Here is a 15,203-nt window from a genome sequence, read left to right as displayed (position 1 = left end):
GATGGGGATATGGGGGGAGGTACTGACCTGAAGATGGGGATATGGGGGGGGGGGGGGAGGTACTGACCTGAAGATGGGGATATGGGGGGGGGGAGGTACTGACCTGATGGTGGGGATATGGGGGGGAGGGGGGTACTGACCTGAAGGTGGGGATATGGGGCGGGGGAGGTACTGACCTGAAGATGGGGATATGGGGGGGGGGGAGGTACTGACCTGAAGGTGGGGATATGGGGGGGGAGGGGGGTACTGACCTGAAGATGGGGATATGGGGCGGGGGAGGGTACTGACCTGAAGATGGGGATATGGGGGGGGGGGGTTGCTGAGATGGGGATGGGGGGGGGTACTGACCTGAAGATGGGGATATGGGGGGGGTACTGACCTGAAGAGGGGATATGGGGGGGGGGGGAGGTACTGACCTGAAGGTGGGGATATGGGGGGGGGGGGGAGGTACTGACCTGAAGATGGGATATGAGGGGGGAGGGGGGTACTGACCTGAAGATGGGGATATGGGGGGGGGAGTACTGACCTGAAGATACTAACCTGAAGATGGGATATGGGGGGGGGAGGTACTGACCTGAAGGTGGGGATATGGGGGGGAGGTACTGACCTGAAGGGGGGATATGGGGGGGGGGGGGAGGGGGGTACTGACCTGAAGATGGGGATATGGGGAGGGGGAGGTACTGACCTGAAGATGGGGATATGGGGGGGGGGGGGGGGTACTGACCTGAAGATGGGATTTGGGGGGGGGGTACTGACCTGAAGGTGGGGATATGGGGGGGGGGTACTGACCTGAAGATGGGGATATGGGGAGGGGGAGGTACTGACCTGAAGATGGGGATATGGGGGGGGGGGGGGAAGTACTGACCTGAAGATGGGGATATGGGGAGGGGGAGGGTACTGACCTGAAGATGGGGATATGGGGGGGGAAGGTACTGACCTGAAGATGGGGATATGGGGGGGGGAGGTACTGACCTGAAGGTGGATATGGGGGGGGGGGAGGTACTGACCTGAAGGTGGGGATATGGGGGGGGGGGGGAGGTACTGACCTGAAGATGGGGATATGGGGGGGGGAGGTACTGACCTGAAGATGGGGATATGGGGGGGGGGGAGGTACTGACCTGAAGATGGGATATGGGGGGGGGGGGGAAAGTACTGACCTGAAGATGGGGATATGGGGGGGGGGGGGAAGTACTGACCTGAAGATGGGGATATGGGGGGGGGGGGGGGGAGTACTGACCTGAAGATGGGGATATGGGGGGGGGGAAGTACTGACCTGAAGATGGGGATATGGGGGGGAAGTACTGACCTGAAGATGGGGATATGGGGGGGGGGGGGAAGTACTGACCTGAAGATGGGGATATGGGGGGGGTACTGACCTGAATATGGGGAGGGGGGGGGGAGGTTACTGACCTGAAGATGGGGATATGGGGGGGGGGGGAGGTACTGACCTGAAGATGGGGATATGGGGGGGGGGGGGGGAGTACTGACCTGAAGATGGGGATATGGGGGGGGGGGGAAGTACTGACCTGAAGATGGGGATATTGAGGTTGTTCCCGGCTGCAATGTGAGGGGCTTTGATATTGTGGCAAAACAAGATGAAGGTGAGCAGCAGGTAATCGATGTGTGACTTGTGCACCGGCAGGAACACCAGGGGGGAGCATTTCTACAAAGGGGGAGCAAACAAGGCTGAAGCAACAGAACAGCAACACCTACATCTACCGACCTACCGACCTACCTACCTGTCTGTCTATCTCTTTTACTGATCACTTGTGGTCATCTCATCTCAGCTCCATCTGTCTCCTCATCTCCGCACCCCCTGGACCCCGAAAGACCCAGTACAATGGCCCTTTAATGCTACAGTCTGATGGAGAACCCTCTGTAGCCACCCCCCCCCCCTATATTACATTAATCTGTAGCCCAAACCCTTTAAACTGAAAGCCCATAATGGCCCCCCAGGGCGGTACCTCCGTGGACGCTTTCTTCACCATCTCCAGTTGCCCCTTGTGGATCTGAATGTTCCAGAAGAAGCCGTTGAAGAGCTTTAGCAGAACCCACCCAGTCAGCCTGGAAGAGAAGAATCCGCATTTGGGTATCAGGTAAGTACCGGTCCAATGGGCCCCAGGCTGATCCCTCCCACCCGGTGCTGCTGGACCCCCTTACCCTTCCTTATCACTAAGCCTGGTACTCAGTGACCCAACGCCCTCCTATATGAACGAATGACACTGCAGCACCCCCAGTGGCCCCGCCTTCCCAGACAACTCCCTGTACCTGATCATTGCAGGGGAGACACAGGCCACCATCTCCTGCAGGATCTTCTTGGCTTTCCTCTTCACTTTGTTGGTGGATTTGGGATCGGCCGTTCCCGCTGGACTCTCCTCCGCTGCTACATCTTCAATGGCCGCCTGTACCCTATTGGCCAACACAGAACAACTCAGATTATATCTTTCCCTCAACCCAAACAGTGAGAAAGGGGCACTTACAGGGTGGAACCTACCCCCCCCCCCCCCCCCCCCCCACATACCAGGGCGCCAATGCAAATGCCCATGTTTCATGGTTCTGTTCCTTCAGCCCGAATAATCAGAACTGGGGAAACAGACAACTGTGACCCAGTATCCGTGGTGCCCATGCCCAGACAGTTGGGCAGCATTAAAATCAGTGAGAGCACCCAGGCAAATCAGCTTTAGCCCTAGTTAGGCGTGCCCACCCCACCTGGAATCATGGGCAGCACCCACAGGCCCCCCCTCACCTGCTGTTATTCAGCACCGTCTCCGCCATGTTACTGCAGAACATGCTCTTACGGACGTCCCGCTCCTGCACGAACAGCACGTAACACAGGCGCCGAGCCAGCCAACCCCGGTGCCTGCAAGTCACACAGCATCCAATAGAAAGGGTTATATGGGCAGCGCCACGCCCCACTATTCTCTCAGCTCTCACCATCAGCATAGGAAGGGGTTCCTTACTGTAAGGGCAGTCAGGTTATGGGGTTCCCTACCCAGAGAGGGGGAATGAGTGATACATTGGGGGTGGGGAGGAAAGGGGATCTCACCATCAGCATAGGAAGGGGTTCCTTACTGTAAGGGCAGTCAGGTATGGGATTCCCTACCCAGAGAGGGGGAATGAGTGATACATTGGGGGGTGGGGAGGAAAGGGGATCTTCACCATCAGCAATAGGAAGGGGGTTCCTTACTGTAAGGGCAGTCAGGTTATGGGGGTTCCCTACCCAGAGAGGAGGGAATGAGTGATACATTGGGGGTGGGGAGAAAGGAGATCTCACCATCAGCATAGGAAGGTGGGTTCCTTACTGTAAGGGCAGTCAGGTTATGGGATTCCCTACCCAGAGAGGGGGAATGAGTGATACATTGGGGTGGGTGGGGGGGGGGGGAAGGGATCTCACCATCAGCATAGGAAGGGGTTCCTTACTGTAAGGGCAGTCAGGTTATGGGGTTCCCTACCCAGAGAGGGGGAATGAGTGATTCATTGGGGGTGGGGAGGAAAGGGGATCTCACCATCAGCATAGGAAGGGGTTCCTTACTGTAAGGGCAGTCAGGGTTATGGGGTTCCCTACCAGAGAGGGGGAATGAGTGATACATTGGGGGTGGGGGAGGAAAGGAGATCTCACCATCAGCATAGGAAGGGGTTCCTTACTGTAAGGGCAGAAAGGGGGTTAATGGAGTAGCCTGGAGAGGGGGAATGAGTGATACATTGGGGGTGGGGAGGAAAGGGGATCTCACCATCAGCATAGGAAGGGGCTCCTTACTGTAAGGGCAGTCAGGTTATGGGGTTCCCTACCCAGAGAGGGGGAATGAGTGATACATTGGGGGTGGGGAGGAAAGGAGATCTCACCATCAGCATAGGAAGGGGTTCCTTACTGTAAGGGCAGAAAGGGGGTTAAGTGAGTAGCTGGTGAGGGGGGGGCAGTATTTGGGATTAATATAAAATAATTATTTGCCTTCTCTTGTTGAACCTATAGATAATTCTGGGAGGGACAAACCTGATTGGCTCAGCCCCACTCACTATGCAGGTAGGAAAGGGTTAAGCCAATATTTTGTTTCACTGTTTGACCTCAAAGAACCCTGTCGGGTTGGAGTGACATTTGGATGATGATTTCCATATAATGATTAACCTGGGGGTCAGGGTGGGGGGTCCGGGGGGCACAGGGAGAGGACACGGTGTCTAGACAAGCCAAGGACAGTGGCATGGGGGGGGCTAATAAAGGGAAAGCTCACTGGACAACAACCAACCGCAAGGTTTGTTCTCAGGTTCTGCCCCAGCAATCGACTAAAGGGCAAGTAAGGAACAAAACCTAAATGGAACCTGCCCCTCTAGAATAGGATGGAGCAGCTTCTCCAGGGCAAATTCCTTATAATAAATGAACTTCCTGTCAGGTCACTGAATGCAGCCAATCAGATTGCAGGTTAGAGGACATGGGCGGGACAAACATGCGCTTGAAGCCAATCAGATTCACACATACATAAAACTGTGTATTTGGATTGGTTCAACCTGTAGTTCCGCCCATCTGTCAATCACTGTTCTATAACTGCCTAGATAGGAGCCCGTGGTCCCTGTGTGGCCCCCCAGGGGGTTTTTAAGGGCCACAATCTGCCCTAGGCCTCTACAGACTTTACTCTAGAACACAAGTGTTTTACTATTGGATCCCTGAGCCACTGCAGAATAAACTGTAATGCCCTGTTGTGGGGTAATTAAGTCTAACGAGGGGGGATACAGGGTGCTGTTTAATCAGTTATGGGCCTTAAAGGCATAGCGCCAGGTGAGACTGCCCCATCAGGGTATCAGATCTGCCCGACGGGGGGCAGGTAAGTACCTTGTGTGGGTTTCATTTATGTAGATGACGTTGCGGAGACCCAAGGAGGGAATGCTGGGATTGAAGAGCGACTCCTACAGGGGGAAGAGAGGGTTAAACACAGTTACACAGACTGAGAATAGGATCAATATGGCAGCTCCCACCCCTGGGTACAGCCGTTCTGGCAGCCACTGAACCCCTTAGCCCTCATTGTGGGGTACATTGAGGGGGTTAACCCCCCCGTGGCCCCGAGAGATAATCCCCATTCACTCAGTTATTTGTATCCTGTTCCTATCCCTTTAAATAATCCAGTTCTGAGCTCGTTATGCTAGTGAGCAGGGGTCTCGTTACTAAACAAGCAGACACAGGTTGGTGGACTACAACTCCCAGCATGCCTTACACTCACATTGCTTATATGTAGGGGGGCAGTCCAGCAATATCCGGGGGCTCCCAGCTAACAAACAGGCAAAGCTTCCCCCCCCCCCCAACAGCTTAACCACTTAGCTGCCAGGACCCTCCCACGTCACTAGCAAAAGTGCTCGGCCAAGGTGGCCAAGGCCACGTAAGCTTATTGCAGACAGACAATTGCAGGCAGCCAGCCAATCATCCAGGGTGTTAATTCCGCACTATTAACCCTAATCTGCCCACTAATCCCCTTACCCGGCTCAGGGGGGTACAGGCGTGGCAGCTCCTCCCCACGAATGGTCTCTTCCTGCTCAGCAGCGTCTCCTTCCACGTGAGCGTGGCCGACCGGAACACCGACAGGGCGGGGATCCTCTCCCCCTAACGGAGAAACATCAGCCCCGTTACTAACCCTCTATATCCTTATTGCCCCCGGGGGGGGCACTTGCTTGTTACTAAATGCCCTACATGTTACTACATGCCCTTTAACCCTGTCCCATAAAGGGGTAGTTCACCCTGACTGATACTATGTTATATATTGACCAATTCTTAGCAACTTTTCAATTGGTCTTCATTTTTTATTTCCTATAGTTTTCAAGTTATTTGCCTTCTTCTTCTTCTGACTCTTTCAAATGGGGGTCACTGACCCCGGCAGCCAAACCCTATTGCTCTGTGAGGCTCCAGTTTTATTGTTACTTTTTATTTATTAACTTTCCATTCAGGGCTTCTTTATTCATCACAGAGTCACACCACTGCATGGTTGCTAGGGTAATTTGGTCCCTAGCAACCAGAGAGCTACTGAAATTCCAAACTGAAGAGCTGTTGAACAGAAAGCTAAATAAAAAACGAAGACCAATTGCAAATTGTCTCAGAATATCACTCTCTATCAACCCCTTTATCAAAAGTGCACTAGTGCAGTAACCCATGGCAACCAATCAAAGCTGTCAGAACAAAGTTAATAACTGACTGGTTGCTATGGGTTACTGCCCCGGTGCCAACTTGCCAAGTGTTAGTAAATAAGCCGAGTGTTGCACTTTACTCTCAGGAGAGCGGCCAAGGACTGGGTGTTTTATTTATTCATCGGTCTCTAAAATAACGTGAAAGGGCAAGTCGAGTTATTCTTTTAATCTGTTGGCTTCTGCTACACGGTTTGAGTCGGAGCCAGAACCAGCCGTGCACAGAATATAACCGGCCAATAGCAGCAATAGAATAGATACTGGGAAGCTGCTAAAGATTATATTTTCCTTTATGCTCCTGTGGGTTTGTTATTAATCTCACACTTCTATATTTAGATTTACTTGCCCTTTAATAGGAGAAAGGGAGTCTGGGAGCTCAGGGTGACAGGCTGGGATGCCCTAAGCTGGGGTAACTTAGCCTGGGGTAACTTAGCCTGGGGTAACTTAGCCTGGGGTAACTTAGCCTGGGGTAACTTAGCCTGGGGTAACTTAGCCTGGGGTAACTTAGCCTGGGGTAACTTAGCCTGGGGTAACTTAGCCTGGGGTAACTTAGCCTGGGGTAATTTAGCCTGGGGTAACTTAGCCTGGGGTAATTTAGCCTGGGGTAACTTAGCCTGGGGTAACTTAGCCTGGGGTAACTTAGCCTGGGGTAACTTAGCCTGGGGTAACTTAGCCTGGGGTAACTTAGCCTGGGGTAACTTAGCCTGGGGTAACTTAGCCTGGGGTAATTTAGCCTGGGGTAACTTAGCCTGGGGTAACTTAGCCTGGGGTAATTTAGCCTGGGCAAAGGGACGGTTTGTGAAGGGGAAATATTCAAAGTATTGTTATATGGCCAGAGTAGTGGATACAGGGAAAGGGACGGGCAGAGGTGGCTGTACGAGCAGCACAGATCATCAGAATAAAAGGGTCAATGTAACTCTCATTTATACACTTGTAACAGGTGGCAGCAACCTACCCACCCACCCTGGGGGCACTTTCCTTCCCACCCTGGGGGCACTTTCCTTCCCACCCTGGGGGCACTTACCCTCCCACCCTGGGGGCACTTTCCTTCCCACCCTGGGGGCACTTACCCTCCCACCCTGGGGGCACTTACCCTCCCACCCTGGGGGCACTTACCCTCCCACCCTGGGGGCACTTACCCTCCCACCCTGGGGGCACTTTCCTTCCCACCCTGGGGGCACTTTCCTTTCCACCCTGGGGGCACTTACCCTCCCACCCTGGGGGCACTTACCCTCCTACCCTGGGGGCACTTTCCCTTCCACCCTGGGGGCACTTACCCTCCCACCCTGGGGGCACTTACCCTCCCACCCTGGGGGCACTTACCCTCCCACCCTGGGGGCACTTACCCTCCCACCCTGGGGGCACTTACCCTCCCACCCTGGGGGCACTTACCCTCCCACCCTGGGGGCACTTACCCATTCCTCTGTGCAGTTCTTCAGCTTCCCAGTCGTGTAGTCCCCAGAATGGGGCAAGTAGGAGCCGTCGGCCATCCCCAGGGAGTAGACTGCATCGTCCATGGCTCTGAGCTCCCCCGTCGGTGCGACTCCCGGGGACCCTCACATGCAGAAAGTAGCGGATCCGGCCCCCCCCCTGCAGCGCAAAGGGAACACAATGAGAGTCGCAGGGGCCCCGGGAAACAGCGAAGCCCAAAGTGTCACGGATCATTAGTCTCCGAGTTGGAGATGAGACTCTGCCCCTGAGCCCCCCCCCCCAGAGCCTTCCCACCAATGCCCCATCCTCCTCCTCCTCCAGTCACTGAATGGCCAAACTGCTTAATCCCAATAATGAGCTCCAGATTCTCACTTAATTAAAGGGGAGGGTCACCTTTAAATTAACTTTTAATATCTTATATAATGGTCAGTTGCAAACAACTTTTCAATTGGTCTTCATTATTTTTTTTTTTTATAGTTTATGAATTATTTGCTTTCTACTTCTGACTCTTTCCATCTCTTAAATGGGGGTCACTGACCCCGGCAGCCAAAAAGCTTTTCCTCTGTGGGGCTCCAGTTTTATTGTTACTTTTTATTTCCTTTTATCTTTCTATTCAGCTCCTCTATTATTAATATTCCAGTCTCTCTTTCCACTCACTCCCTGGTTACTAAGGTAAATTGGACCCTAGCAACCAGATAACTGCAGAAACTCCAAACTGAAGAGCTACTGAACAAATAGCAAAATAAATAAAAAAATAAAGACCAATTGCAAATTATCTCAGAATATTACTCTCTACATCATACTAAGAGTTAATTCAGAAATGAAGGACCCCTTTACCTTTTTCTTTAATGTTCGGACTCCCAAACTGTCTCCTAAACTTGAACTTTCAAGATAATTCCCAAGTCTGAGTGTGAGCTCAGTGACCCCCCCAGGAGCAGCTCATTGACCAACTGCTGACGCTCTAAACTCTCCCAGTAGGCGCCTTGGTTGCAGGGAATGCATTGGGCAAACAGTGCCGGAGGGAGCGGCCACGGAGCTTGCAGGAAATTATTCATTGATAGAAAATGACATGTGGGCAAAGGGTTAAACACAGAAAGTAGGGAGTCATTATTTGTGGGGTGCCCCTTGTGTAGCTGAAGTTGGCCCATGTACAGTGGCCCCCCCAGAAGTCACAGGGGACCCCCAGATTGTATACTGGGGGGAGAGTTACACCCTTTGTTGCAAAACAGATTGGATATAACCAAAAAGGAATAAGGTAAAGCTGGGTTTGTGGGTGCCGCTGGGTAAATATGGGGGACAGGTTCATTACAGTCAAGGGGGCAGGGGGGTTCCACAGTTTATACTAAAAGAATTGACATTTTGGGTAAAGGTGCCGGGGGCAGGTTGACTTTCAGAGCCCCTAGGGGGCACCACCTCAACTACAGGTGAGGGGGGGTGCTAGGAAGGAAAGGTTATAGTTATAGGGGATATAGGGGGACCCCACTTGTCCAACTGCCTGCTGCTTGCCTGGTGCCAGGGTTGGGCATGTGGGGGGGGGGGGGGGCAGATTAGTGGGAGGGGCCAGGACACACTGGTACCAAGGACAAGTCCATAAGAACTAGGTGAGAAGCTGAAGGTGAGATCTTCCCCGATCCTTATCTGAGAGACATTCCCTGTGCCACGTGCCCCGTGGGGGGGGGCAGAGATTAGGGAGATTAATGTGCGGCTGGGAACCTGCTGGGGGAGGGGGGATTGGGGGGGCTACTAGAGACGTGGGCTGGGCAAACAGCTAGAGCTTGGGGCAAGTCATCGGCTAATGCCAGGCGGGTCCCACTCTCGGCCTGTAGGGTAAACGTGTTCCCCCCCGTGTGTCTGATGGGCCGACCCAATGGCTGCGAGGGAATGTACAGGGCGGGGGTAACGCCAGCGTGGGGCAAATTCTCTGTCTCCTATTGTCCCCAGGCTACGAATCCGCCCCGAGTGGCATCAGCCTTAATGGTTGGGGGGCAATAATGTCTAATGGGCAGGAACCTGGGTACTGGGTCTGATACATTGTCTACATGGAGTAAGGCTCTTAGCGGGGTCCCCAGGGACTCTGTAGGGAGGCAGTTAACGGGGGGGGGTAGGATCACTATATATAAATATATAAGGGGGGGGCAGTAATGAAATAGAGAAAGTACAGGGAAGAGCGACTAAGCTGATAAAGGGAATGGGCTCAGTTATGGGGAAAGGCTGGCCCAGTTGGGATTGGTTACACTGGGGGGGGGGGGCAGTTAAGGGGGGGTCACTATATATAAATATATAAGGGGGGGGCAGTAATGAAATAGAGAAAGTACAGGGAAAGAGCGACTAAGCTGATAAAGGGAATGGGCTCAGTTATGGGGAAAGGCTGGCCCAGTTGGGATTGGTTACACTGGGGAAGGGGCAGTTAAGGGGGGGTCACTATATATAAATATATAAGGGGGGGCAGTAATGAAATAGAGAAAGTACAGGGAAGAGCGACTAAGCTGATAAAGGGAATGGGCTCAGTTATGGGGAAAGGCTGGCCCAGTTGGGATTGGTTACACTGGGGAAGGGGCAGTTAAGGGGGGGGGGTCACTATATATAAATATATAAGGGGGGGCAGTAATGAAATAGAGAAAGTACAGGGAAGAGCGACTAAGCTGATAAAGGGAATGGGCTCAGTTATGGGGAAAGGCTGGCCCAGTTGGGATTGGTTACACTGGGGGGGGGGGGCAGTTAAGGGGGGGTCACTATATATAAATATATAAGGGGGGGGCAGTAATGAAATAGAGAAAGTACAGGGAAGAGCGACTAAGCTGATAAAGGGAATGGGCTCAGTTATGGGGAAAGGCTGGCCCAGTTGGGATTGGTTACACTGGGGGGAGGGGCAGTTAAGGGGGGGTCACTATATAAAAATATATAAGGGGGGGCAGTAATGAAATAGAAGATGCTCCTATTTATCTAACAATCCTTCCTGGTTGCCCCCCCACACTAATGTGGGTTCATACATGGCGCCCCCTGAATAACAAGTCCCATATATATAATATATACACATTGCAGGGACACATACGCTGGGGCTGAGGATGCTGGGAGTTACAGCTGGGGGGCAGTAGGGGGGCAATTAAAGGGATGGGGGACACCCGATAGCACAAAGGGGACGAGTGAAGGTCGCGGAGTTTCCTCTCCCGTGAGTGACGGCACCGAGTGGCTATAAATAGTCCCATTCAGCTGGAGCCATGGGGGGGGGGGGGGGCGGTGCCGCTGAGGTGCCAGGGGAATGGGAAGCGCAGGGACAGTGGGACAGGGGTGCTGGGCAAACATTGGGGTACAGAGGGTGAAACCGGGGTACCTGCTGCGCACTCACCGCACACAATGGGGAGCAGCAGAGACATCACAAGAGTTAAATTAACCCTTTCTGGGCTGTATTCCCACAAAGAATCCGATTGGCTCAGCCACTGCAGAACCTCTTGCTCTGACCCATTACCGTAATGTTCATGTACAAGAGCCCATAAGGAGAAGCTGCAGAACCTCTTGCTCTGACCCATTACCGTAATGTTCATGTATAAGGGCCCATAAGGAGAAGCTGCAGAACCTCTTGCTCTGACCCATTACCGTAATGTTCATGTATAAGGGCCCATAACGAGAAGCTGCAGAACCTCTTGCTCTGACCCATTACCGTAATGTTCATGTATAAGAGCCCATAAGGAGAAGCTGCAGAACCTCTTGCTCTGACCCATTACCGTAATGTTCATGTATAACAGCCCATAAGGAGAAATTGCAGAACCTCTTGCTCTGACCCATTACCGTAATGTTCATGTACAAGAGCCCATAAGGAGAAGCTGCAGAACCTCTTGCTCTGACCCATTACCGTAATGTTCATGTACAAGAGCCCATAAGAAGCTGCAGAACCTCTTGCTCTGACCCGTTACCGTAATGTTCATGTACAAGAGCCCATAAGAAGCTGCAGAACCTCTTGCTCTGACCCATTACTGTAATGTTCATGTATAAGGGCCCATAACGAGAAGCTGCAGAACCTCTTGCTCTGACCCATTACCGTAATGTTCATGTACAAGAGCCCATAAGAAGCTGCAGAACCTCTTGCTCTGACCCGTTACCGTAATGTTCATGTACAAGAGCCCATAAGAAGCTGCAGAACCTTTTGCTCTGACCCATTACCGTAATGTTCATGTATAACAGCCCATAAGGAGAAGTTGCAGAACCTCTTGCTCTGACCCGTTACCGTAATGTTCATGTACAAGAGCCCATAAGGAGAAGCTGCAGAACCTCTTGCTCTGACCCATTACCGTAATGTTCATGTATAACAGCCCATAAGGAGAAGTTGCAGAACCTCTTGCTCTGACCCGTTACCGTAATGTTCATGTATAACAGCCCATAAGAAGCTGCAGAACCTCTTGCTCTGACCCATTACCGTAATGTTCATGTATAACAGCCCATAAGGAGAAGTTGCAGAACCTCTTGCTCTGACCCGTTACCGTAATGTTCATGTACAAGAGCCCATAAGGAGAAGCTGCAGAACCTCTTGCTCTGACCCATTACCGTAATGTTCATGTATAACAGCCCATAAGGAGAAGTTGCAGAACCTCTTGCTCTGACCCGTTACCGTAATGTTCATGTATAAGAGCCCATAAGGAGAAGCTGCAGAACCTCTTGCTCTGACCCATTACCGTAATGTTCATGTACAAGAGCCCATAAGGAGAAGCTGCAGAACCTCTTGCTCTGACCCATTACTGTAATGTTCATGTACAAGAGCCCATAAGTAGAAGCTGCAGAACCTCTTGCTCTGACCCATTACCGTAATGTTCATGTATAAGGGCCCATAAGGAGAAGCTGCAGAACCTCTTGCTCTGACCCATTACCGTAATGTTCATGTATAAGAGCCCATAAGGAGAAGCTGCAGAACCTCTTGCTCCGACCCATTACCGTAATGTTCATGTATAAGGGCCCATAAGGAGAAGCTGCAGAACCTCTTGCTCTGACCCATTACCGTAATGTTCATGTATAAGAGCCCATAAGGAGAAGCTGCAGAACCTCTTGCTCCGACCCATTACCGTAATGTTCATGTATAACAGCCCATAAGAAGCTGCAGAACCTCTTGCTCTGACCCATTACCATAATGTTCATGTATAAGAGCCCATAAGGAGAAGCTGCAGAACCTCTTGCTCTGACCCATTACCGTAATGTTCATGTATAACAGCCCATAAGAAGCTGCAGAACCTCTTGCTCCGACCCATTACCGTAATGTTCATGTATAACAGCCCATAAGAAGCTGCAGAACCTCTTGCTCTGACCCATTACCGTAATGTTCATGTATAAGAGCCCATAAGGAGAAGCTGCAGAACCTCTTGCTCTGACCCATTACCGTAATGTTCATGTATAAGAGCCCATAAGGAGAAGCTGCAGAACCTCTTGCTCTGACCCATTACCGTAATGTTCATGTACAAGAGCCCATAAGGAGAAGCTGCAGAACCTCTTGCTCTGACCCATTACCGTAATGTTCATGTATAAGAGCCCTTAAGGAGAAGCTGCAGAACCTCTTGCTCTGACCCATTACCGTAATGTTCATGTATAAGAGCCCTTAAGGAGAAGCTGCAGAACCTCTTGCTCTGGCCCATTACCGTAATGTTCATGTATAAGAGCAGAACACCGTGACAGCCCAGTTATAAGAGTTCTATGGGACTGATAGTTATGTCTGACAGATGTGTATGGCAGAAGGTTCTGAAGCAGCTGATACCATGGCCCAAAGCGCCCCTGCCCCGCTAATGCCCCGCTAATGCCCCGGCCCAACACCCCGTCCCCTTACCTCTCCTTCAGCCCGGCACCGGACTCCTGAGCACGCCTCTGCCCGCACTCCTCATGGCCGCGCATCCTCCTCTCGTCATCATCCTGCGCCTCTCTGACGGCCATGTTGGGTAAGAAAGCGGTCGCTAGTGAGGAACTAACGGAGGCCATTTTGTGTAAGGGCAGTGCGTAACTAGTGTCTCCGAACAGTAAGGAGGGCTGCCATATTGGTTGAGGGCATGATTCCTCTGATATGGCCGGGAGAAGCCATATTAAGTAAGGGCAGCGCTAACATTTACTTTTGCTTCCACGGTTAAACTCAATTAGTATTTACTGTTTAGATAATAACCAAAAAATAAAATAATTTGCAGTGTATAAATTGTCCCAAAGAAGGAATAATGTAAGTTATATAGATAAATCAGCCCAAATGGGTATGTATAAGGGGAGACTCTCACATAAAGCCTCACAGTACAGTAAATAAGCATTATATAGTATAGTAGGATATAAAATTATAATTTAGGCAACAAGCCTGACTGCATTTTGTGCCTGATGGGGCATTACTCACAGGCTAGTGGCACATCCCCAATATATTGCTTTATAAAGGGATTATGACCTCTACTACAACATCCAATCAGAAACGAGCAGTCATCGGAGGTCAAAAGGCGCAGCCACCTACTGGCATTAGGGTCACCCCCCCACCGGCCGGTGTTTATTTTTACCAACCTGGCAGGTAAATCAGCGCTTGGTGCCAATGTTATTAATAGGGAGAAAGTGCACAAATAAACTGTATATATGGGGAATTGTCATATACAAGTAGGAAGAAAAATCTATAAATTAATATATATATATAACCATTGGAAGAGAAAAGTGAAGTTTGTTGGGTGAAATTTCTGTTCTGCTGGAGGGTAGGGTTCACTTACCCTTTAAGAAGTCACTGAGGACAAATGAGATTTATTTTAACCTTGGAAACCTGCAGCTATAACTCCCCCCCCCCATGCGTCATTGTATTGATCCTTGTAGGCAGATTTAGGAAGCGTACACACTGCGCCATAAAGCAGCCCCCCCCCCCTACACAATCAGCATTTCTCACCCAGGAAACAGCCAACCTCAGCTTTATAGGTTTAGTATTGCTGAATCCTGTGATTTACAGTAAATACCAACGCCGGGGGCTGCGGCCAAATGTGTTTGTGTTTGTAAACCTGAATGCTCTGTTATACAGATAGCTAGGATCTCAGCCATAAAGCAGGGCAGGACTGCTGCTTACAATGGGGGGATCAGATAGGATCTGTGCCACTGTGACAGAATGCTCTGTTATACAGATAGCTAGAATCTCAGCCATAAAGCAGGGCAGGACTGCTGCTTACAATGGGGGGATCAGATAGGATCTGTGCCACTGTGACAGAATGCTCTGTTATACAGATAGCTAGAATCTCAGCCATAAAGCAGGGCAGGACTGCTGCTTACAATGGGGGGATCAGATAGGATCTGTGCCACTGTGACAGAATGCTCTGTTATACAGATAGCTAGAATCTCAGCCATAAAGCAGGGCAGGACTGCTGCTTACAATGGGGGGATCAGATAGGATCTGTGCCACTGTGACAGAATGCTCTGTTATACAGATAGCTAGAATCTCAGCCATAAAGCAGGGCAGGACTGCTGCTTACAATGGGGGGATCAGATAGGATCTGTGCCACTGTGACAGAATGCTCTGTTATACAGATAGCTAGAATCTCAGCCATAAAGCAGGGCAGGACTGCTGCTTACAATGGGGGGGATCAGATAGGATCTGTGCCACTGTGACAGAATGCTCTGTTATACAGATAGCTAGAATC

General features: G+C 51.2%; 1 protein-coding gene across 2 annotated transcripts in view; it reads right to left on the bottom strand.

The window, feature by feature from the left end:
* gpam (glycerol-3-phosphate acyltransferase, mitochondrial) overlaps positions 1–13,479 on the bottom strand; it is a 30,568-nt gene extending 17,089 nt beyond the window's left edge. Inside the window, exons 1-8 of one of the 2 annotated variants that reach the window (XM_031905192.1) lie at positions 13,394–13,479; positions 7,575–7,747; positions 5,462–5,584; positions 4,823–4,896; positions 2,747–2,860; positions 2,269–2,409; positions 1,965–2,064; positions 1,527–1,663 (exon numbers count right to left, since the gene is read on the bottom strand). In XM_031905192.1, the coding sequence (XP_031761052.1) occupies positions 1,527–1,663; positions 1,965–2,064; positions 2,269–2,409; positions 2,747–2,860; positions 4,823–4,896; positions 5,462–5,584; positions 7,575–7,676 (791 nt within the window). In that variant the 5' untranslated portion in view covers positions 7,677–7,747; positions 13,394–13,479. 2 annotated transcript variants of the gene reach the window in all.
* Between the last annotated feature and the right edge of the window lie 1,724 nt (positions 13,480–15,203).

The sequence above is a fragment of the Xenopus tropicalis genome, chromosome 7, assembly GCF_000004195.4.
Source record: "Xenopus tropicalis strain Nigerian chromosome 7, UCB_Xtro_10.0, whole genome shotgun sequence".
In the NCBI taxonomy this organism is placed as follows: Eukaryota; Metazoa; Chordata; class Amphibia; order Anura; family Pipidae; genus Xenopus; species Xenopus tropicalis.
The sequence above is the reverse complement of the archived record's forward strand: the minus strand, read 5'-3'. Positions and strand labels throughout refer to the sequence as shown.